The sequence below is a fragment of the Rhinatrema bivittatum genome, chromosome 13, assembly GCF_901001135.1.
Source record: "Rhinatrema bivittatum chromosome 13, aRhiBiv1.1, whole genome shotgun sequence".
Lineage (NCBI taxonomy): Eukaryota > Metazoa > Chordata > Amphibia > Gymnophiona > Rhinatrematidae > Rhinatrema > Rhinatrema bivittatum.
Window position 1 is genome coordinate 60396187 of NC_042627.1, and position 26028 is coordinate 60422214.

General features: G+C 42.6%; 1 protein-coding gene across 1 annotated transcript in view; it reads right to left on the minus strand.

Annotated features, from left to right (window-relative positions):
* SLC27A2 (solute carrier family 27 member 2) overlaps positions 1-26028 on the minus strand; it is a 70070-nt gene that overhangs the window by 33044 nt on the left and 10998 nt on the right. Inside the window, exons 2-5 of the mRNA XM_029575078.1 lie at positions 16228-16437; positions 14136-14294; positions 8667-8791; positions 2553-2747 (exon numbers count right to left, since the gene is read on the minus strand). Of these exons, the coding sequence (XP_029430938.1) occupies positions 2553-2747; positions 8667-8791; positions 14136-14294; positions 16228-16437 (689 nt within the window). The remainder of the gene's footprint in view (positions 1-2552; positions 2748-8666; positions 8792-14135; positions 14295-16227; positions 16438-26028) is intronic.

The following is a 26028-nucleotide window of genomic DNA, read 5'->3' on the forward strand; positions in this document are numbered from 1 at the left end:
CCTGCTAGTGACGCGCATCTATGAGTGATAATAAACATTTTTAAAGTGAAAAAAATGTCTGGGTGGGGGTTGATTTGGGTGAAATTAGGAGATTTCAGGCTGAAGAGCCAGAAGGGTCTTCTCGAGCTGTCGACGGACTGGGTGAACTGGTAGACTAATTGGTAAAACTGGTAATTTCATTGCCATGCGCATGTTATAAAATCCCCTGACTTGCATATGAAAAAGCAGACTTAGGAGGTGAATGTGTCTAAATAATGCAAGTAAAATCTATTGGCATATCCTTTTAAAATCTGAAGTACAAATACGCGGCTATATCATTTGTGCACACTTACCCCGGCTAAATGTCTGACATCTGGCAAAGCACTACCTTTGCCGCTACTTAGATGGACAAATTTGAGCTTATCCAGATAAATAGTGCTTTTTTTTTTTAGACTTTTCCAGCTACCCTACATACCCAGGCAAGTCCGAAAAGTGCTACTTAGATAGACGAGTAGCGCTTTTCAGATTTATCCAGCTAAATGCCGCTACTTTGCCACATAAATCAGCATTTATCCAGATAAGTGTTGCTACTTTTCCAAATAAGTCTGAACTTGCGCGGCATGCAGTTTTCACATAGGCAAGCAAGTCTGTGCACATATGTACTCGCATTATTATAAACCTGCGTATATCTTTGCACGCAGGTGATAAAATACATTTGCATGTGCCCATATATACATGGCTATGGGTGCACACAAGCAGTTTCGAATGTTATCCTCTATGACTGTAACCCCCTTTCTGAGCACATAAAATTAGTGTATCTTATGCATGTTTGTGAGTTAGGCACCGGTCTCTTTGTGGGTTCACCAAAAATAAAAATGGTCGAGAAGGTAGGTATATCTGCCCTGGCACAGAGGCAATGGTAATATTTATCAAGCTGGCTCAGAAAAACTTCACAAAGCATTTCTATCCCCTCTGTGACCCCCTTCTGACCGCCCTCAGTTTCTTCCGTGGACTGACAGATGCCTCTCTTAAACCCGCACCTTGAGGTAAAGGAGGGCCTTACACAAAAGGCATCTTCGACAAAACAAAACTTTTATTTCTGAGGTTCCCGGCCATCAGGAATGAACAATAGTAACATTCATGGATCAAATCAGGGGCTCACAGGCTCTTACAGTACAAAAAGCAGAGGTGTTTTCAATAACACATCCCACACAGATATTCTTCTCAGTTATGGTCCCATCAGCACTGCTCACCCACTTTCCAAAAAGTGTCCACAAAGCTGTTGTGGTCCATATTCCTCTTAGGTTGCCACCGGACACCACTCAGGAGCCCAGCAATCTTTTACTGGTCTCCCACGCCTTGGCCTTACTGGACTGAGTAGACCAGCTGCCTGAATATCCATTCACTCTACAAATCAAATCCCCGGCAGAAAAATCACACGCCCCCCCAATCACCACCTTAGATTGACCCCAAAGAAGCTTGCCCTTGTGGTTTTCGGTTACATTATCACATAAAGGAATACTCCAAAACCTTTTGATATACCTCTTCTACCAATAACATACAAGGAGATGTTAAGTCACATCCCTGAATATATCTTCTGGGAACAAATTTTAGAGACCAGGACCCACGTCACATGACTGTACCTAGCTTAGAATTTTTCAGATATGAACGTGGAATAAATATTTTAAATTAAATAAATACATACATACTCTTTGTCAATCCATGTTGGCCTTATCCAGATGTCTGGATACATGTCACATCAAACTGATAAACATCTTGAATATAAAACTCTGGATATTATCTTAATATTGGGTGATCCAGATGAAAATTCAGTTTGTAATGAAGGCTGGCAAACTGAACTTGTGTATGAATTACGGTAAAATTAATGAAGAAAGACCATGTTACACACATTGAAAGACTGGTGGCCAGGGCTTACCTAATAGCCTAATGGCACTGCACTGAGATATTAAAAGATTTCTGCACTCTCATGTGAGACTTGGGTTCGATTCCCAGACTCACTTCCTGCTCATTCAGATGGCAGAGGTCGGGAATGTTGCTCATCCCCTCCTGCCCCCCCCCCCCCCCGGACAGAGTCCCACCAGGGACTGAGAGCATTGCTCAGCCCTCCCCCTCCCCTTGGACAGAGTCTCGTCCATTGCACAAAACACCACCTTCTGTCCCATTTAGAGAACGCACAGTGAATTCCACAAGCAGGTGGAGTCTGAGGTCCCGACCGAGGAAAAGTTGCTAACAGTGGCTGTGCTACAGAAGGGGGGAAGATGGGGAGTCCGTAAGGATGGAACAGGAGAAAAGAAAGTGAATAAAGCAGATTGGTTGCCATTTAGGTATTCTATGTATGTCCAGGGGTCTGGATACCTAGGTCTGACTACAATGTGCGTTTTCATAATGAACACACACACAAATGGTGCAGATTCCACTGACCAGTTTGCTATATGGGAGAAAATGCATTCCTCTTGGAATATATGTGTTGTGCATTTTTAGGTAACTATTAAAGGCATCCTAGTTCTGCTCAGTCTGAAGCAGCCTGTGCCATCAGTAAAGAGATTTCTTACTCTGTATAAATAGTTCGCTCTTCCAACTGCACCAACTTCCCGAGTATAGTTATGGAATCCTATATTTCCTTCAGTTGCAGCATAAAATTCATAGATTTTAATGTCCCCAAATCTCTTGAGAAACTCCTTCCAGATATCAGCTCTCAAGCCGTTTCCTAGTGCAATTTTGACACTGTGCTCCCGGTCGTTATCTCTCTGCAACAAGAACAAGAAAAGGCAAAGGGGGAAAAAAAAAGCTGAAAATGATTAAATGACGAGTTAATGCTTAAATTTAATAAAACTTACAAAGTATTATAGAACTTCCAGTGATTCCTAAACCTGTCCTGCTGACTTCCACAGCCAGTAGGGTTTTCAGGATAACTGTGATAATTATGCAAATAATATATTTCTATAGAATACAGATATGGTATATGCAGATTTCTCTCAAGCATATTCATTGTGAATATCCTGAAAACCAGACAGATGACGGGTCATGAAGACAGGTTTGGGACCCACTGTCCTGAGCATGCCAGGATATTCTTTTGTGTATGTATCTGATTTGATAGCTGGCCTTTTCATTTGCTTAAGGTGGGGTACAAAAGCTAAAAAAAACAAAACAAACAACAAAAAAACAACAAAAAACCTGAAATAGGATGTAAAAAGTGAGGACTCATTATAAACTGGAGTTAGGTGACAGATACATAAATCAATCAGAGCTTTTCAAACATAGAAACACCAAATATGTTGGCACATAAGGAACATGAACTGGCCCAGCTAGTCTGCCTACCTTAATTCCTGCTGTGGGCATTTTTACAGCCTAACACCAGGAACCAAGTCTCACTGGAGCTCACATAAGCAGGGTCCTGCAGTCTGGTACTAGAGATCATGTTACGGAGGAATTGAAGCACAAAGTGCACCCAAGACTGGCTCTCTGCAGCAGCCACATCCCACATCACTCAGATATGAATGCACTGTCCCCATGTGTCTGTGTCACAGTCTAACATGCTGTAATTTCATTAAATAAGAAAACAGGACACCTAGAAAACTGCTTTAAATTATTATCCGTTTGTATCTATAATATCTGTTCTCCTTTGGTAAACTCCAGTTCTGTTGAAGTTACCATTCTTAATCCATCTGCCTCTTGAGCCAGTCCTATCTGTTCACAACATAAACAGGAGTGACCTCCCTGCCCTTCCCAAGCAAGTCCTCTCCATTCTCGTGCCCCTTACCACATATAACTGGTACCTCAGATAAATCTCCAACACCAGCACATGGAAATTAACAAGGCCACCGTTTTATTAATCTTCAGCACAAAGTCGTAAATGACGCTAATAGCCATTCTTTACCCTCTCACAAGTTGCCAACTTGCCCCTGTCATAGCATCAGAAAGGCCAGGTGAGTCCTCCATGAAAATGGCCCACTATAGGGACCAGCTAGGTCAATGTCTTCCCTCCTACAGTCTTGGCCTCAGCTGAGTAGGCTAGGCCTGCCTACTTCTGACACAGCTAAAACCAGCACGTGTTCTGTGGGGTCCTGGAGCCTTCCAGTGCTGCACCAGCCCCAGCTGGACAGCGACTGCATGCCCACACCGCTGTTCCCCCCTTCCTCAATGAGCAGACCCAGGTAAGAGATCAGGAGTGAGCATCTGATCATTGCTACATATTATCCATTACTACACCCCAATATCTCCTGTCCCACCAGAGGCATAGGCCACTAATAACCATAGCTCCAGCAGCTCAAGGACAGATTCTGCGGCAAGAGTTAGACATTTTTGTAGCAAATTTTCTCAAAATCTATGGCAATTCTAGGTCATATTTGTGTACATTTACATTAATATACATAAAAAGAGGGTAATTATCAATGGAATGCATAACTCAACACATACATTCATAAGTAGGTGCACTTAAAGTTAAGGAGAAACACAATTTATCATGCATCATCACCTCGAAAGTATGCAGATATGTGTTTTTCTGTGTACACACATTTTTTATAATGCAGGATTCTGCATAATTTATACATCTATTTTGTAAAAGTACATGCATATATTTCATGTGTTAAATGATTGTAACAAATGCACATAATAGCCCTCAGTGTACACACGGAGGCAGGTATTTTAAAAAGTTGGCTGATGTATGCGCATATCTCACTTATGAAAATGATTTGTGTGTATATTTACAAGATCTGTGCCTACTGACCCAGACCTTCACCAGTTCACGCACACCCTCCACCATCCAAAAACTGCAACTTGATTAGCAGGTGTAAAAGCATACACACATATCCTGAGTATGTGAGTACTCTGTTTATAAAATATGTAAATATGCATGTACTTACAAGCTTTGTCATATGGCAGTGCATACTCCTCTTCTGAAAATGTGCTTACTGCACACAAAGTCTACTTATGCATGTATATGCCAGTTTTCACCCCTAAATTTTCTCTCAGGGATACACTCTTTGATCAAGACTGTTTATACAAGAGTCAGTACTACCTGTGGGCCTAATATTCAGTATTAATCTGGCTATGTAAGTTAGCAGGATAAGACGTATCCGAATATGCTGCTACTTATCTGGCTAAGTAGCGCTGAATATCAGCCTCCCTGTGACTTCATGTGTTGTCTTATTACATATTCCTGTCATTTAATCTATGTCGAATGGACGAAATGGCCAATTAAAACAAGATTAGTGGAACATGATAGCTGCCTTAATAAAAGAAAACAGCAAGCATCTTTAGTTGCACATTGTATTTCTCAGGGGCGTACGTTCTCTGATCTCAGATGGACTCTGTTAGAGAAAGCAGTACCGACACAGCAGGGAGGAGGATGAGATTTAATTCCTCAATTAAACAATTTTGAATTTTCACACTGCAGTTGGTTCAAGCACCGGGATTAAATGAAGAACTCGAGTGGCATTCCATTATATGATGTCAGTGCACTGTGATTGGCTGGCCTTGGTTTAAAAGCCTTTCCTGACCTGCCCCTTTTTTTTGGGGGGGGGAAGCTATTCAGAAGGAAGGCTTAAGATGGTTGCCTGCAGATGCATGTTGCTTTTGAGGACGGTCCCTGACGATGACTAGAAACTCAACCAGTGTTGGGTGCTTTTGATTAGTCTTCGAAACTAACTTCTCAAGATAAGTGGATTATATTTGCATATGCAAAAAATATTAAATTAAAAGATTGGACATTTTTACACAATGAGGAATAGCTCGAGGATTATAATACAGAACCAGCACTTCAATACAGAGAGGTGGTTCACTTATCCGATAGTCTTTATAACAACATAACAATGTGGACATGCACGCATCGATATAAAATCTGGCACGCGTGCACGCACATGGATGCACCATGCGCACATTTATGCACACGTTAGAAAATCAGCTGTACATGCGTGCAAAGTTTTACATCAATGTGCGCATGTCCGCGCATGTCCGCGCGAATGCCGTCTCGAGCACGGAAGTGGGGGGGAGGGGATTTTAGTAGATGCACATGGCAACACATTAGGCCTATTTCCCAGTTCCCTCCCAGTTCGCCCCAGTTAAAGAGAGGACCTCCTAAATCCCCTACCTAACTAGCCTCCCTGTTAACCTACTAACCCTGACCCTTAAAACCCCGCTAAATACCATTTTTTAAAATCTGCTTACATGCAGCCCATAGAAGAAGCATCTGTGGGATCCCAGCGTGTGCCAGTGCGAGTAACTGACTGCATGGTGCAGGCCCAGACCTCGCCCATGCCCCGCCCCTTTTTGGCAAACCTTTTCTATCCATGTACCAGGAGTCATGCGCATGGTCGCGGACCTTTTAAAATCCATGCAGCCCGCGTGTGTCCGAGTCACACGCATATCTTTCAGTTTTGCCGTGTACAACCCTTTTAAAATCTGCCTCTTAGTGATTGTTTCAAATTCACAAAAGTGCTTGGGAGGTATTTTTGTTTTTTTAACGAGCTATGTCATGGGACTGCAACAAACAAAAAAAAGTTTCTCTTATGGAAAAACAAAAGAACTTGGTGTCCTATTTTCTAATAAGAGATTCGTGAGTAGTTCAGGAAAATGCAGACGTCATTAAATAGGGTTTTACACTATATAATCGTGGTCGACATGCTAGCCCACATGGCCCAAATGCAGAGCTGTCCTAGAGGGTGGAAGGGGAATCAGGATGATGGCCCAAAGCCCACATTTCGGGGGAGCTGTAGCCCTGTTGTAGTCTTGCTCCTTGCTAACAGCCGCAGAGCTTTGTCACTGTGCAATCTTCCCCCTTCCCATCGTCCCTTCTGACAGCAGGAGGCATAAAAGAGCAGCGCCGTTACCTGCTGGTGTCTCCTCTGCTGTCTTTGTGGCAGAGGAAAATCACCAATGGGGTCAAAGGTGGGGAGAGGAGAAAGCACTAGTAGGGCAGGGAAAGAAAAAAAGCACCAGTGTTGGGTTATCTCCCCCTCCCCCAACAAACACACTGGTACCTTCCTCTATCCATGTCCCATGCCCCCAACTCTGATGCATCTTTCTCTCTCCCCAAGAATTCATCCTCTCCTTACATCCCTCAACATTCATCCCTTATCACCAACCCCACCTAGGGAGCACCAGAGCGCTGCGGGCCTGCTGCTGGCTATTCTCAAAGTTTCCCCAGTTTACCAAAAGGTGGCGCTAGGCAGGCATTTCCAGTGCACGGTTGATTATATTCAGCAGATAAACCTAGTGGACGTTATCCAGATAACTTTATCCAGGTATATTCAGCAGAACGCTTATCCAAGTTATCCAGGTTTCTTCACTAGGATACTTTTCCCATTCGCTTACCTAATACGGACCTCCCCGTGTTATATTCTGAAAAATTGTCTCTCTTTTTTATATTTCTGTCCTCGTACGAGTGGCTGTTCGAATGTGATGTTTTACATAATGTTTTTGCAGCAGATTTCATTTCAAAACATATATTATTTGGAGGGCCACATTTTCAATCTTGGGCAGATGATGACAAAAAAAAAATGTGGGGGCCAATCTTTAGCTGTTGGCCGGCTTGCAAAATTAACAGGATAAACTTATGCAGCTAATTTTCTTGGTATATTCAGTGGTGCAGCAGCAACACTGGATATTCCCAGCTATGTTAAAAGATAGCTGGGTAACTTTATCCGTTTAACTTTAGAACTACTCTATGGCATAACCAGAGTTAGCCAGATAACTTATTGGCTAACAGAAAGCCACCCTGGGACGCCCTCTGAATGGCCCTACATTATCTGACTAAAATTCAAATAGTCATGTGGTTAAAATGTAGCTGGATAAGTGGCAGAAATATTAAAAAGTCAGCATTTAGCAGGACCCCTGTACTTCCAGATTTCTCATGCAGCCGTCTTACTTGGAGAGCTTTGCAGCAGCTTCATTGGCCTTGTCTTCCTAGCATACTGATTTCTTTTTCTCTTGCTTTGCTCAGTCTGATGCATGTCCTGGTAGCTCTGCTGATATTACTGGTGGTGTGGTTTGTTCACTACTGCTATGGTCTCTCTAAGCTATGATGTGGAATCTGTTCAACAATTTCTCTTTTCAATTTTATTTAACCTCTTTATTTTTCTTTTCAACTGAAGCATTTGTTCCCGAGATAAAGTTTCATATCCCCACCTGGCTCTAGACTCAGTTTTGTTGTTTCTTTTTCTTATCTCAGAATGTCTGTTCTACTAAAAGTATGGTGGGTGTTTTTTTGACAACGATGTGTATTTACAATTTTCTGTTTAACAAATGGCATTATGCACTATGAGGCAGATGTACTAAGCTGCAAAGTTTTTCCACAAAAGGGAACTTTGTGCAAAAAGGGAAAACACAAAATGCCCAGGAACACATAGAAATGTAAGCTTAAATGTAAGCATTTTGTCCTATTTTTCAAGCAAAACCCCCTTTTGTGAAAAAAAATCTTTACAAACATGGGTATTGTAATAGCAAACTTTCACGTGTACTCTGTTATGTGCAAAACTTTAGTTAAGTCCCACATTAATAAGTTGCTGCGAGGCAAAATTATGCACCAATGTGGAAAGTTTGATTATTACACCTATAATTTCTGACTGAATAAACAATTTACAAAAAAGTGCACCATACTTATTATATGCCAGTTATTTTCATAAAAAAAAAAAAAAAGCCCATAAGATTTTGCACCGGAATAAAAATACCTTTGGGATATTACATAAGTATCGAAGCACCTCTCCGATGTATTGTATGACAGTCACATTGTATTTCCTGCAGTCATCCCAAAACTGACTGGCTGAAAACTTCTGACGCAAAACACAAGTGGCACCTAATGGTAATAGGAAAAATGTAATTAGGACAGATTAAACCTTCACAAAACCTACTTTGGTAAATTGTATTGGCAAAATCTGCCACTTCTGGTTTACAGGCTTGTAGGATTGTACCATAAATATATGAAAGGGAAATTGTCCCAAAAGACATCAAGCTCAATTCTTAGGGCACAATTGCAATATTCTATGGGAATATTTACATTTTTTTGCAGATCACTAAAAGATAATGTTCCATGCCCCTCCCCCCACCCCAAAAAAAAATCACACAGTACAAGGTGAATTATTTGTTGACTAATGCAGCATTTATATGCTATTTAATTATGTGGGATTATATTTCATGTGCTTATTGATTTGATACCATGTAGATAGACTTGGTAATTATTACTCAGAATATACATGCTTAAAATGTAGGCAGGTTGTGTGCATATATTCCTGGTTTAAATCTACACCAGTTTTACTCAACACAACAGTTGCCTATTGCAGAAACGCTGTTCACCTGACAATAAATGAAATTCAAATATAAAAATAATATTCCATCAAAAGTTGCCCAACGGCTTAATTCATGTAGTTGGGAGCATCAAATGCAGGCTCTGAAGTGTAACTTTGAAAGGACTCTTGTCACGTTCCATTCTTTTCTGCTTTGAAGTGGCGAGATGCTGCATGAGATCAGGATAAATCAGGCGAGGGAGGGGCTCTGAAGAGCCACAACAGTGTAAGAGAATTGTGCCTCCAAAAACTGTATTAATGAAGAGAATTCAAGAAAAAGAAATGTGGGCTCTTATAAACCAGAAAGACTTGAAGTCCTTTCTCCTAGCACTGTATAGATTTACTCTCCTTTCTACTACCCAGATTGAGTCATCTATGCTGCATCTCCCAGGGACCTATTTACCGAAATACATTAACCAGTGCTAAACAGTTTTAACGTGCGTTAATGATAATGCATGTGCTTGTGTCACTATTAACTCAACAAAATCATCATAATGCATGAAAATTCGTAATGAGCTGTCACAGCTGATTAACATTAAAATTGATTTCCAGAAATTACGTTGGAACAGAAAGTTAGAACCTTCTTTCAACTACTCACGAATAAAGGTGGAAACGTTTAATTTAATCATCTTTTTTTTTGCTTCATTTTCTTGACTAATCCAGTATAAGGATCCATGAACTCTTAGCACTATACCATTTGTAATAGCAGTAACAGCCACATCAGCAAGTTACCCCCATGCTTATTTGTTCCCCAGACCATAAATGTCTGGGCCCCTATTGGTTGCTGTCTGAAACCAATTCTCCTTTTCCCTCTGCCGTTGAAGCAGCGAGCAATGTTGGAGTTGCATCAATAGTATGAAGGCTTATTGGTTAAGGGTAGTAACCACCGCACCAGCAAGTTACTCCCATGGACTCTTTCCTTCATTTCACTCCTCTAGTCTTTAGGGATCCACAGTGTTTATCCCACACCCCTTTTAATTCTTTCACTGTTTTTGTCTTCACCACATCCTCTGGAAGAGCATTCTCCATTCTCTCTGTGAAGAAGTATTTCCTGATTTTGGTTCTCAGTCGTCCTCCCTGAAGTTTCATTTCATGGCCCGTAATTCTACTGATTTCCTTCAAATGGAAAAAGGTTTGATGATTGTGCATCATTAACACCTTTCAGGTATCTGAAGGTCTGTATCATCTCTCCCCTGCACCTCTTCTCTTTCAGGGTATCCATATTCAGATCCTTCAGCCTCTCCTCATTAGTCTTCCGATGCTGTCCCCATACCATTTTGGTCAATCTTCTCTGGACCGCCTCCATCCTGTCTCTATCCTTTCTGAGATATGGGCTCCAGTACTGAACGCAGTACTCGAGGAAAGAAGAGAGGAAGCTGGTACTTTTCACTCTGCTTCTTTCCCCAAGGGCCTAGAGCACAGGCCCAACCACAGTCCTGAGTACCTCAGTCTAAAGAAGTGGGACTGACAGGTTTATTTATTTATTTAAAAAATGTCTTTCCCATCCTTCCAAAGTTCAGGTTATTTCCCCCTACAGGTATAAGCCTACACAAGTTGCTCAGTACTCAGGAAACCGTCCCGAGTACTGACCCCGGTTTATAATCACTGACACTGTGTATAGCTATGGTTTGGGGGTCTCTACGACCTGGAACCAGGAGTAAGTCTCTGTGAGAGGGTTGCAATGTTCATCATCACAGTAAGACAACCAGTGCAGTGATGCTATGCCAGTAGCTGTAGGAAAGATACAGAGACTGTCTGTTCCTTGCAGCCTCCCAGTTCGCACACTACAGTGAATTAAAGGCACCTTCCAGCTTTCTCTCTGTATCTGAAATAGTGTGACTGTGTAGTGTATAATTCTTGTGTGGGTGTGAGACTCTTGCATTTAGTTGGACTACTTGTTTTTGTTAGCGTACATAACTCAGCAAGCATCATCAGTTCACTTCCCTTGCTTGTGTGCTGTTCTATTTGTGACAAAAGTAACTGACTGGTCTGCTATGAGTGTGTGTCCATTCTAGGGTGTACAGACATTAAAGCACAAAAGTCTCTAACCTCTACTGAACTTTATGAATACCATCCTGTCACTGGCATCTAAAGGTAAACATGGCAATGGAAGAAGGAAGGCTATTCTTACAGAGAGAAGAATAAATGTTTGATCAATGATTGTCACCCTGCCCTCTCATCAAGTTGCGATGATGATAATGAGAGGAATAGGCTGAGGACCAGGAACCCTCCAACCAACCTCAAAAGGGATTTTTTTTTAAAGAGGGGGGAAACCAGTTAGAGACAGAGGCGGCTCAAGGCAATGTGCCGCCTGAGGTGGGGTCCACATGCCGCCCCCTCCCCCGAATTTAAATAAACTAACCCCCTCTCCTGCCCAAGGCAGGCGTAACTTGCGGGTGTAGGCCGGCTGCCGGCGCGCCATTCCCCGGCCCGGGAGCAGTTTCGGAGGCCTCAGCCACGCTCCCGGAACGCCCCGGGCCAGAACCACGCCCATGGCCCCGCCCCTGGAACGCCCCCGATGACGCGCCAACCGTGACACGCCCCCCCAGGAAAGCCCCGGGACTTACACACGTCCCGGGGCTTGCTCGGCGCACGTAGGGGGTGGAAGGGGCAGCTTTTCGGTGGTTTGGCGCGTACCCCTTTGAAAATCTGCCCCATGTGGTTTTTTCAGTGAAGGGTTTTTTTTTTTTTCCATAGGCACAGAATGAAACAAGGCCTTTTAAATAAGGCCCTGGGACCTCTTCTTCTAAGGTGTTTCTCCTAGTTTATGTATGGAAAAGATGCTTACTACACATATGACACGTGGGCTTCCCAGGAGAAAATAACACTAAGTCTGGGAAGGGTACCCTCCATTCTGGAGTACGCAGAGGCTGCACCTGTGGTCTTTGAGAGAGCAGAATAGTACTCGCGCACTATTTGACTTTACATTCAGACAGAGGGACGGACAGATGGGGTCTCCCTTTAAATGCATTCTGTTACAGCAGTGTTTGCTTTCCCAGTCCTAGCACAGCACATCTAACCAGTCTGGTTTTCAAGATAGTCACAATGAATTGCATAAGAGAAGTTTGCATGCACTGCTTCTTTTTATTATGGCATACTTTACACTTGTAGGTATCTTTTTAGTCCTGTTTTTTTGTCTGCTTTTATGTATTTATTCTGAATATCTGGTTTTATGTGCATTTTTTATTTTGTTGTACACTTCCTAGGGTATCCCACACCTTCAGAAAAGCAATGTATTTATTTATTTATTTATTTATTCATTCATTCATTTTATTTATATTCTGCTCTGTGGCACTTCAAAGCAGATTACATTCAGGTACTGTGGATATTTACATATCTGTAAGCTTAATTAAACATATTTATTACAGATATCCTGAACAACATACCGGTTAGGGAAAATGGAGTGTTACAGAAAGGTCCAATAAAAAAATATTTTCTCCATAAATCAGTTTTGGGTGATGCGGTTCTGGCTCTATGTGGTCCCATTGCTTGGGCCTCTCAGAATATTCCCTGTACCCTGCTTGTTCATTACAGATGCACACAGTGGTTGCTTCTAAATTGTGTCTTTCGGGATTAAAACTGAGTGCACAGCAATAAGCTGGCACTCAGGAAATGTTTCTGAGGCAGTGACTGCTCCTGACCATCAACAGCTCTCCAGATTTTTCATGGCTCCTTTTCTTGTACAAATGTAAATAACCAGCTAAAAAAAATCCAATTATAAAATGCAGTCATGCTACATTCAAATAAACTTCTGCTGGAAAGCTGCATTTAACTTCTCTGCCAATAACAAAAACCTACTTGTAAAAAGTAATTGAAAATAGGAATGGCAGTATAAAAATGCAATCACTGGAAACAGAAACACCTATTTTAAATATTCTCTGCCAAAAATTCTGAGGCAACTTTCAAAAAGCTGCTGAGCAGCTAAAATATGGTGAGAGGCCACAGGGATTGAACCCGCACCCCCAGGTATTCAAAGCCAGGGGATCCTGCAGCGGAGGCTCAGCAAGGAACAACCAAGGTAAACGGAAGTTGGGAGCCCTGCTTCCAGAGGCTTCCCTATTGGACCAGCATTGGATGTGTCCCAAACTGAGGGCTGGATACACGGAGCCCTAGTCTGACAGCCCTCATAGAGTTCGCTCTGTGATTCTACTGTTGCCTGGCCTGTTCCGGTCCCGGTATTCGGCTCCTTCCTGGTGCCTGCTTGGCCTGGCAAGTTCTGGCAGCTGCCCGCACCCAAGGGCCCAGCCCGCGGGGGATCAGCAGTTGCTGCAGGCAGGAGAACCATTAGGTTCAAAGCGCCCGGCCACTCTGAGGTACACCCTTGCCCAAATGCAGAATGGCCCGAGACAGATATCTGTTTTTAAAGCAAATTTTCAGCCATAACATAGAGGTCTAGGCTGTGGTGACAAATTTGTCCAAAATTATTTTAGCCAACTGGCTGCTAAGCAGTTTACTCAAACGTTACCCATTCCTCTCCCAAGGATATACCCAGCTAACTCCTTATGATAGGCGGGTAGATTCTTTAACAAAGGTGCCCCTTCCCTCACCTGACTGCCAGAGGTGTCACCAGAACCCTACCCTAATCCTCCTCCCTCCCATCCGATTGCCTTAGAAAGATTAGTCCCTCTCCCCAACGACTCCCTTCACTCACCCACACCCACCCACACCACCCGAAGAGGCCAGCCGATTAGCCTGGACCCCATCCCATCCACAGTCTGTACTGAAGTGTCCCCCTCTTCACCGGCAGGAGGAATGCAAAGGTCCAGCGCCACGATTCACTGCAGAACGGCGAGGCCTACTGAGACGGTGTAGTTGTTATGGATGTAAACTCTGTAGATACGTTCTGAGGAAACATACCTTGGTTAATACATCCATGGACTCCAATCATAAGGGCAGCACTGTGATACAGTGGAAGAGGAATATAGATAACATCTTCTGAGGTGACACCGCTCACCACAAGTAGACCACATCCAAGAAACAGACGTTTGTGATTTACCACTGCAGCCTTTGGAAGACCTGTGAGAAATACATAAAGCAGCCTGTTCTGCTCACATTGAATATACAGCAAATTAAATGCTCAAGCAGCTGGCCATTTACACCTCTCCCTACAAGCACGATACAGGGTACACAAGTACTGGGTTTGTAGCCTCCTCTGTTGGACTGAGGCTGCGATGGCTGATTAGAGATGGCTGCAGGCTAGGGATAAACCTCAGATGCCACAAATGTAGGTTTGTGCCACAACAGTTCCACTTCTAGCACTTATGATCTAATATTCTATTAAATAGTTTATTGACATCTGTAAACCACCAAGGACACTCCTGATTGGAATGTTGGAATAAAAATCTGGAAGTAAATAAATAGTAGTGACTGAGCATGCTTGGGGTAGGTTTTGATGGACTAGGATGGGGATAGACAGCTTCAGTCTGAGTGCTGCAAGTTGGTCAAGTTTCCAGGATATCCACGATAAATATGCATGATGTAGTTGCATGCAGTGGAGAAGGGTGCATGCAAATGCAACTCATGAACATTCAGTGTGGATATCTTAAAAACCCGACCAGCTTGTGGGACTCAAAGACTGGAGCTGCCTATCCTCAGGCTAGGAGCTTGTCCAAATTGGCATTTTTTAAAACTAGTTTACTTTCACAGTGAGAGCAGAAGTCAGCTGTTTTATTATTTTAAGTTTATTTTATGTTAGCCTTCGATCATGGTTTATTTTATTATTGGTTTTACTACGTATGCCATTGCTTGTTGTGGCAACTATGCATATTGCGAGTTGTAATCATTATGTATATTTTATTGTGAGACGCTCAGAATTTTACATGATGTGGCATATACATGTTTTAAATAAATTAATTAATGTGGGTCAGGTCATAAAAATATCTGATGGCATATCTGCTAAGGAAAAATGTAATATGTAGAACCGTACCAAAGATTGTTTTAAGAAGGGAGGTAGCTCTCAGCTGAGCATTAACAGGGATACCAGCAACAGTTCAGATTTATGCCTCTTTAGTACGCATTCATTTTTCCAAGTTAAATAGGGCAAAATCCAAATTTAAGTTCAGTTTCTTGTTGTATTCCTTGGAAATGTATTTTGGTGCTGTTACCTTTCACACAATTCCCTTATTCTGCCCTGCAGCTATCACAGTTTCTCCTTTTTTGGCAGTTTGCCACCATCTTTTGTTAACTAAATGTTTCTAAAGAATGCTAGTGCTTGTTTCGGAAAGGCAACACTGGAAATTAAACCCTTTCATTTACCCACAGGTCACAAGTTTCCCCACACAGCTCTGCCGATGCGCCTTAGTCCTTGGAAGGACCAGCCCAAGGTGTGAGAGGACAATTCAGTTGCCTTCCCGTGCTACCTTTGGCCTTGGCCAAGATTGCCAACAAGGATTCCAATTACTGCCAAACTGTTCGGCCAATTTTTCTGACGTACCATAGACACCTGTCCATGGGGAAGTGGACTGAGACCAACAAATTATGTCTCCTATACCGTGAAACAGCTTTGAGATGGTCATGACTTTCTCTTACTATTAGCCTGAGTCAGTTAGGAACTTGTGACCTACATATAAAAGACCTTGCAAACCTGTGAAAAGTGGCCACCGCCTTTTTACTATTAGCTGTGGCACTGGAAAACTCTCCCATTCCACACATGTTGCCTTAAAACCACTGTTCAGGTAGTGATGACGCAAGGTTCAGCGCATGCTTGATGCTGCTCATACAAATTCTCAGCGAGCAATACTACCACCAAACCTTTCTACTCCGATTGGTCAAGAACATTTCATTTTCATATTGTGTAAAGTAGGACATGCTCATTGAAAAGAGGTGAGCTCTAAAAGCTGCAATGCCGGGTATTTAACACTAGTGAGGAAAGGAAGACCTCATTCAAACAGGCAAATCCTCCCACAGTTAATACAGATCATTCACATGCTCCAGACAATGCCCTTTTTACCTGTAGTTCCAGAAGTGTAGATATACAGGGCTATGCTGTTGGCTTTAACATTTGATCTGAAAGATTCAGAGATAGGGTCATCTGAAGACACGTCTGTTTTGTCATTTAAGCTCTCAATCCCATCTGTGGGGGACTCTCTGCTTAGATAAAAGATTTTCACGTTTTCTTCTTTCAGGCTCGGCAGCACTTCCTGGACAGCAGCATTCAGACCTTAAATAAAGAAAATTTAATCAGACAAATACTTTTATTTATTGTACTTACAGCCCACTTGATCTGAAATTCAAAGCTGATAACAAGAAATGCATTCATAAAACACATAAAACAAATTAAACACACAAATAAACAAACAATACAATCAAACACCTTTGAAAATGTGTAAAACACAAGTCTTATTTGTTACATGACTGTTTCATATGTTTGACTTGATATGCATCAGAAACCAATGAATGGTGGAAGGAGGAGGCTGGGAACTACAGGCCAGTAAGTCTGACCTCTGTGGTGAACAAATTAATGGAATCGCTGTCATTTTGGATTCCAATGGGTAGTAAGATCAGAGGCAGCATGGCTTTATCAGAAGTAATCCTTGTTAGATGAATGTGATTCATTTATTTGGATGTCCACAGAGTTAGATCAAGGGAGAGCGCTAGATGTAGTGTACTTGGATTTCAGTAAGGTCTTTGATACAGTTCAACACAGGTGACTTGTAAATAAATTGAGCTCCCTCAGTTTGGGCCTTAGAGTGTTTGGGTTAAAAACTGGTTGAGTGTGAGGCGACAAAGGGTAGTGATAAATGGAATTCACTCTGAGGAGAGGGGCATTACTAGCTGTGTGCGTCAGGGATCGGTCCTTGGCCCTGTACTTTTCAACATTTTTGTAAGCAACATTGCAGAAGGATTTTCAGGAACGGTTTCTCTCTTTTTTTTTTTACGATGATACCAGTATCTGCAACCGAGTAGACAGTGGAAAGGTGTGGAAAATAGTGGAACCTCAGACTGGTCTAGGATCTGGCAACTAAGATTTAATGCTAAAAAAATGCAGAGCACTGTAATATTTTGTTGCCGATTGCTGTGATCAAGAAGCTTCAACTTATTTAAAATAGTGCAGCTAGGTTAATTTGTGGTAAGAGTAGAAACGAGTGCTGCTCCATTTTTTTTTTTTTAATTTATTTAGCATTTGTTTATATACCGAGGTATAGCTGACATTGCCTTCACTCCGGTTTACATAATAACAACCAGTTACATTTAAATTCATAACAGTATGACAGAAATTGAATCAAAAACAATAACTTAATAAAATTCAATAAATACAATGAACATTAGATATGACTGTATGCATATCTTGAAGTAGACAGTTGATATCGTAATTGAGAAAAAGGTTTCTGCGAATTGGGGCAAGTTAGAAGGAGGGGGTTGCAGCAAGAAAAGGAATGAGAAGTGGATATGATAAAAGGTTTAAGTTCTGCTGTCAATGGGTGAGCAGTCATTGTATGACTGTGAGTAGCCAATTTTTGAGTTCTTTTTTAATTTATTAGTAATAATTTTAATTTATTATAATTTAATTTATTGATTAGTTTACCTCCATTGGCTACCAGTGATAGAGCAAATGAAGTTTAAAGTACTAACAATTTTTTTTCCACTTTTTGCGGAGTAATGGTTCAAAGTATTTGTATGATAAATTGGAATGGTATGTTCCAGGTCGGGCCTTGCATTCCTCGTAGGGTTTTCAATTGTCTTCAGTGAGATATGGATTTCAGTTGCAGCGTTTTTCTGTAAAGAGTTTATACTAGCGTTGTTCCACAATTAAGGAATATATTACCAATTGCAGTGCAATCAGAACTGAAATATCAAAAATTCCGGAATAAGGCTTTCCTGGTCCCTAGCTCTTGAGCGGGTGGGACTGTAGGGGTAAAGGGTTTAGCAGCGAAGAGGATTGATTGTTTAATGTTGGTTTGTTTTTACATTTTTCTGGATGTAAACCACTGATAGTTTTGCTTTTGATGCAGTCTATACATTTTTAAGTAAAATAAGTTATACATTTAGACTGCAAAATCCCAATGGGAGAGGTACAGTATTGGGGTAAACATCTTCCAAGGATGACAGAAAAGTGGGATCTGATGATCTTAAAGTGACCAAACGGGTGGATAAAGCAAAATGAAACAAACAAAATAGAAAAGAAAAGAAATGGAAAAGAAAAAAAAGAGAAACTGTTAGTCTGGACACCTCCCGTCAAAAAAACAAAAAAATCCCTGCACCTTCTAAATTTAAAAAAGCCCCTCCCCCACCACCACCAGAGGCTGATGGTCAGCCCCCACCTTGCCTATTAATCCATCTGCAGTGGGCCATCATGGAGCAGGTCGCGCCTGCACTGCCAAGGCTGGCTAGCATGAGGCCGGTGTCACTGCTTGGCAGAATTCAAAATGGTACCAATCTCGGGCCAGCCAGCACTATTTTGGAAAATGGCAGTAGCAGGGCAGGAGCGACCGGGGGAACAATTCTGTCCCTGAAGACCCACAGCCGATAGGTTAAGAGGCGCAGTAGAGCTGGCCACAGTTCCCGAGGTGGGGGGGTGGGGGCAAGTGACTGGCTTAAAATGACATTCATTTTCTTTGGCTTTGTTTTTAAAATGAGATGAAACATATCCCCTAACGGTGAGCAAACACTGAGACCCTTCAGGGAGCCATTTTCTCCCGGCAGCTCCCGTGCAGAGGAGGCGGTGACTTTTCTGCAGGTCTCCCGGCCTGCCATGCTTCCTGCTCACGGGCTCTTCCTGGTGACAGCAGCAGCGCAGAACAGGTCCACCTCTTGCGCAACTGCTCTGGCACCGTCAAACCGGCTGCAGCCAGAACTTCAGAGAACGGGGAGAAGGTACTTGCAAGGGTGAAGGCCCAAGCAAAACAACAGGGGGCACAGGCAAACCTGACCCATTTGTGACCTTGTCCCTGGCTTGTAGCATCATGGGATGAACACTGCATTGCGATTTGCTGATAAACATTTCAAAGGTCAATGTTCAGTTTGTCTAACTAAGTTTAGAATTTAGCCGGACAAAGGGCAGGTTTTATGTTTTCCGCCGCTCTGAATGGCTCTGATTTATCTGGCTAACTGTACAGACGGATAAAAGTTAGCTGGATCAGTCTTCCGGCTAACTCCAACATTCATAGTTAGTTGGATACGTTCATCTGGCTAACAAGGACTTTATCCGGTTTTACGCAGTACAGCGCCTGATCATCAGCATTCTGTTGACCACCTGTGTCGATTTATCCAGCTAAAGTTAGCAAGCAAGCTATTGTGAAGTTATATCCAAGTTAAAATATCCAGGTAAAAGCACTGCAATGTGACATTACAAGTCTCCAGAATCAACAGGATTAAAATATTGAAACAAGGGATCACGTGATGCTGCGTGAGTGATCGGACGCATTGCTGATCTCTCCGGGGACCCCCCCCCCTCCGAAATTTAAAGAGCGTTCCTCCGGCTTTACTCGCAGTCTATTTGCCCGAGCAGGCAGGCCAACACTGTCGGGAACGGCATCGGCTCTCAGCGAGCAGTGTTACTCTCGGCATGACGGCGAAAGCTAGTAAGAAGGAGAAGGCAAAGGGGGCCCGATGTCAAAATGGCCGACGCTGCAGATTCGCATCCGATGACTGAGCCCCCTCGATCCTGTGGGTTCCGACATTGCAGCCATGGTTATAGCTGCCCTAGAAGGAAGGTTTGTACAGCTCTCTTCTCAAATAACCGGCGTCAGCTCGCAGCTTTCTGCTATACAATCGCAGTTACAGGCTGCAGAACATCGGATCTCTGAAGCAGACGACAAAATGGAGTCACAAGAGCGGGAGGTACAGGGCCTGAGGGATTCCCAGATGGCGCTACAAAGCAAGCTTGACGACCTGGAAAATAGGTCACGCCGAAACAATTTAAGGCTTATAGGGATCCCAGAATCTGAACTAGGCAATCGGCTGGAAACATGGCTTGCACAGACTCTCTGTACATACAGCGGGCTCATAGACTGGAAAATAGGCCCAGAGTAGTTATATTCAAGGTCCTTAACTTTGCACACAAAGTACAAATCCTGCGGGCTTACCGCCAAGCACCGGAGCTGAACTATGAAGGGACCACAGTGCTTTTGTTCCAGGACTACTCCGCATCAGTGACAGCGCAAAGGAAGACCTTTGCCCCAGCGTGCTCACAGCTCGCGAACCTAAAAATTCGGGCCACGTTGCTTTTTCCGGCCAAGCTTCGCCTCACATACAATGGGCAAACCCATGTTTTCACGGAGGCTTCAGCGGCAAATGCCTTCATCCAAGGGCTACACACGGGATAACTGGACTGACATCGCTCTATCTGTTTTACCACTTATTAGACACCACGTTTTTTTTTTAAACTGAGAGATGCTTCACACAGGTCTTTAAATTATAGATCACTGTTGGGTATGTTTCTTTGATTGTTAGATTTTTCTCTGAGAGGGGGGGGTCCTCACAGCTCTAGGGATCCCGTGCTACTAAATAGGTGCGATGGTGGCCACAAAGCTTGTCCTTTGGTTTATCTGTTGTGGCTTCCTCCATCTTCAGGGGGGATATATAGCGGGGTTTGCACTGAAGGGGACTGGGGTTCATATTCACTTGTTTTTCAAGAATTATGATTACAGATGTAACAAAGTTCTAATCGCCATGAATGTCATTCTTGTGGGTGACAGTCTAAGCTGAGGGACCATCACTCATCTGATATGGAATACCAGAATGTCTGTAGATTCTATCTTTCCATACATACAATGATGGTAAATGTAATATATTGCACATACAATAACCCAGAGCTTTTCACACGATGTGAATATTTAGCGACGCTGCACCACCAAAAATCTTTAGGCAATGACCACCACCCTGTATCGTAAATCTTGTGAACGTAATACCCTGCTGCATTTTTCCAGCTTTCACCCTCACCACCTGTTAAAAAAATCTGCCGATTGGCCAGTTCCTGCGGTTGAAGCGAATCTGCAGTACTATAGGGCAGTTTCAGTTACAAGCAGAACTTTTGGCCAAAAGACTTTTACAACGAGGTTATCCTATTCGATATATTAAGACAGCATGGAAAAGAGCTACAAATGCCCAACGATGCTGGTTATTATTGGATAAACAGAGTGATAACCAATCGCCACTAGTTTGTACGATTCCTTTCTCTGACAGGTCTGGATCCATTGCACGTTCAATTAAACAACATTGGGCTGTTCTTCGCCCCCATAATGCTTTGTTTGAAGAGCATCCTATCATTGCGTACAGCAGAGGACGCAATATTGGAGATATGGTAATGCATTCATTTTTGCAGGAACCAATTGAAGATGTGTTGCCATACGGCACCTGGCCGTGCACTGGTTGCTCAGTTTGTAAGCAAGCCATCATCGGGGAAACCTGGATAAATGCTAAAGGGTATAAACATATAGCACATCATTATACTGATTGTCAGTCCACCCACGTTGTCTATCTCATCGAATGTCCGTGCAGACTTTGTTATGTGGGTAGAACTAAAAGGATGATCCGCACACGCCTCATAGAACATCGGAGCTGTATCACTACGGAAAAATTGACCGCTCCCGTAGTTATGCATTGTAAAGAGTTTCAACATTCTTTTGATTCATTGCGCTGGAGAATCCTAGAAAAAATTTTGAGTCATCCTCACGGAGGAGATATTAACAAAGTCCTCAATAAAAAAGAACAACAGTGGATATTTAGATTAAATACTGTGATCCCAGCAGGGCTTAATGCCTCTATAGAATGGTATACTCTTATATAATGTGGTATACGGTAAATCACGTAGGAAGCTTGACAGATAGGAGGAGCCATATTACGTCATTTTTCCACCATATGGAGGGTTCCGGGAGGCTTCCCCGGAAATGGGTAAAAAACGCTGAAGCGCCATGTTTGAATAGTTCGACAACTGTGTAAGTACTTTTTGAGATACGGTCAGCTCTGATATAACTTTATGTCCACTGAAATCATGGTTGAACTTGTTAGATTAACCAGTAAAATTGATTAATGAATTTTTTCGACGCAGAACTATTACCCTTGATGAAGGACTGGGAGATGGTGATAGCAGTCCGAAACACGGCTCCGTGTCTGGTCAGCACTGTGAACACTATCATGGTTTTGGACTGAAAAAGTGCAACAATTCAAGATAAGTCTAACCATTTAAATGATGGATTACATATATGGAATAATGCCAGTCAGAGTTTGAAATAGTCATTGACTTTATTACTTTTAATTTGCAAAAGAAAACTTTCTTGAAAAAAAATATCTTCAACATCATGACCTATGATTATGCATAAGGCCGAGTTGAATAGGCGAAAGCCCTAACGAGGAAGCCTATTATGAAGGTCATTGCCTAAAGATTTTTGGTGGTGCAGCGTCGCTAAATATTCACATCGTGTGAAAAGCTCTGGGTTATTGTATGTGTATTGATTGTTCCCAACACTTTTCTACAATAACATTAAGTCCCACTCTAGTTATTTTTAAGTAAATGTAATATATTGTACATGGAATGTATGTGGTATAGGCTCAGTCACAAAGCGTTACAAAATTCTGCAAGCCCTACGGAGATATAGAGTGCAAATTGCTATGTTACAGGAAACTAGGCTCACTGACTCAGAACATGAAAAGTTAACTAAACAATGGGTGGGAAAATCTTTTTACGCCTCTGCCAATTCGAGCAAAGCGGGAGTTGCCATTCTTCCCACAAGATGATCCCCTTTCATTTGCATCGCTCCATAGTGGACCCAGAGGGGAGATATTTGTTCTTAGAAATAGAGATCTATGGGAAAAAAATGTTTCTGGGGTATATTTATGCCCCTAACACGTACTCCCAAACCTTCTATGATAAGGTACTGCAGGTCCTTCAAGCAAATTCCCACCTTCCACTTATAGCTGGGGGAGACTTCAATGCAGTAATAGACCCCACTATGGACAGGCAGCCCCCAAAACAAGTCTCCCGTGCAGATTCTATGAGGGGTCTTCCTCTACTTTGCAAACATTTAGATTTGAAGGATGTTTGGAGGCTGCTTCACCCATCTGAGAATAATTATACGCATATCTCATGTGCCCACGGGTCCAATCGCGTTTAGATTACCTGCTAGTAAACCCTAACTATTTCTCCAAAGTCAAAGGTTCTGACTTAGGGCCCTTAGCTATATCCAACCATGCACCTGTCTGGGCAGACTTCACGGGTCTGACTGATGACGGAGGTCATAAACGTTGGAGATTCCTGGCTAAATTGTATTACGATGAAGGTTTTAAAACATATCTAAGAGATAAATGGAAAGAATTTGCCCACTTTAATCAGCAACATTTGGGGAACCTCATCCTATACTGGGATACTGCGACGGCTGTCTTAAGGGGAGAAGTCATAGCTTACATGGCCAGGAAGAATAAAGAACTATCAGCCTGCATTATTCGATTAGAAAGACAATTACAAAAAGCCAAGTACAAATTAAATTCCAACACCACCATCTACTCCATCCAAAGTACACTCCATGAATATATTCAGCAAAAAACACAAAAAAGCCTCCTTTACTATAAACATCGGCTTTTCCAATTTGGCAATAAGGCGAGAAAATTAATGGCCGGTTTGGTGAAATCTTGGGAAGATAGGTCCTATGTTAAAGGTTTACGGGATACAAAGGGCCAATTGAAAATTATAACAAAAGAAATTGACGCAATGTTTACGGATTACTACCATCATCTTTACTCAGCGGATCCGTGTAGCCGTCCCAACATACACACTTATCTTTCCAAATTAAGGCTCACTCATGTACAGGAAGCTGATTTACAATTCTTGAATGCACCGGTGGGGAAACTTGAATTGGAACTGGCAATTAAATCTACCACTTTAGGTAAATCTCCTGGACCTGACGGTCTCACGAACTAGTTTTACAAGATCCTTGCAGATCTGGTTAGCGCCCCCATACAGCGGGCATCTGATACTTTGGTGTCCGAGGACTTTCAGGCCTGGCAGGCAACAGAGCCACAATTGTAGTTCTCCCCAAACCGGGCCGAAATCCTGAATCCCCGGGCTCTTATAGGCCCATTTCTCTTATTAATTGTGACTTGAAGCCACTAGCTAAGGTTATGGCCGATCATTTGCCATCTTTTATCTCTAAACTTATCTTTCCCTCTCAGGTAGGATTTGTTAGCGGACGTCAAGCAGTGACCAATGTACGCAGAGTTTTGGCTTCCATAGCCTTTTCACAAAAGACGAAGCTGAACTCGCTCCTTGTTAGCTTCAACGCCAAAAAGGCCTTTGATAGGGTGAACTGGATTTTTCTATTCAAAACACTACGTCATTATGGTTTTCATGGCCCCTTTGTATCATTTCTTAATACGATCTGCACTAAACCGCAGGCGAATATTTGGCTTAATGGGGAATTATCTCAGGACTTTACATTGTCTCGAGGCACTAGACAAGGGTGCCCCTTGTCTCCCCTTCTTTTTGTACTCTCTTTAGACCCATTACTGCGTACTTTGGCTGGGACCCAGAGTATCGAGGGGATAAAGATGGGTGATGTGTCGTTTAAAACAGCAGCTTTTGCAGATGACCTTTTGTTACACTTGACAAAATCCCACCTACTCTCTTCCTGCTGCCCTCAAATTAATTTCAGAATATGGCCTACATGCGGGTCTCAAATTAAACCTTGACAAATCAGAGGCTATGTTGATTGGGCCTGTAGACTCTATCCCATGGACTGGGGCGTTTCCCTTAAAATGGGCAGCGGATCAGATAAAATATTTGGAGGTCTGGATACCGAAATGTACTGCTGACTTGTATGAAGCTAATGTGCCTAAACTGCAACCAAAAACGGATTCCTCGTTGACTTCCTGGCTACACCTCCCTCTTTCGCTCATTGGACTCCTACATTTATTGAAAATGACTGTGTTACCACGCTGGTTGTATGTCCTCAGGGTCCTCCCCCTTCTTCTAACACAATCTACTATTGCCAAATTTCAAAGAGTGGTGACTAAATTCCTTTGGCGTGGGAAACGACCAAGGCTGGCATTGAATGTTTTGATGCGACCGACATCCATGAGAGGCTTCGGTCTTCCAGATTTGAAAATGTATAACGATGCAATTAACCTGCGGCACACATTGGAGACTGGCTCTTAAATACTATGTTCTTTTCTGATACTACCTTCGAGTCACAATTTCTCCACACTATGCCCTACATGTGCCCTGCGCTTCCCTTTCTGCAAATATCAGCTCGGGACTTTTATTACAGCCACTGAGAAAGACGTGGACTTGGCTCATGAAGAAGGCCTCCTTGCCATCAAACATCTCCCCGTTTCTCTCACTCTGTGGTAACCCAGCTTTTCCTGCGGGTATTGGCTCCTCCAAATTTCGTGCATGGGAGCGGTCCAATCTCACCTGCATAGCTCAACTGACCCACCCGGGTGGGACTTTGCTTGACTTTCCCGGGCTCTGCAACCTATGGTATATGGCATTTCCTCTACTGACTTTTTTCAATATCTTCAAGCATGACATTATATGAGATCGCTTGGGCACTTAAATTTTTCGGACCCCAAGTGGCAGTTTTTGCGACAATGGTTTGACCCTGACAATCCCAAGAAACATACTATTTCTTTTTACTACCGCAACTGGAGACCACCTATAAAAGTTGGTCTCAGGAGGTTGTGTGGCTTAAATGGCAAAATGAGCTTGCTCAACAAATACTTATTGTAGCGTTCAAGTCCGCTTTTACCACTATGGCACAGATAACTAGCACCACACTCCTGAGAGAGACCTGCTATAAAATTTTCTACAGAATGTTCA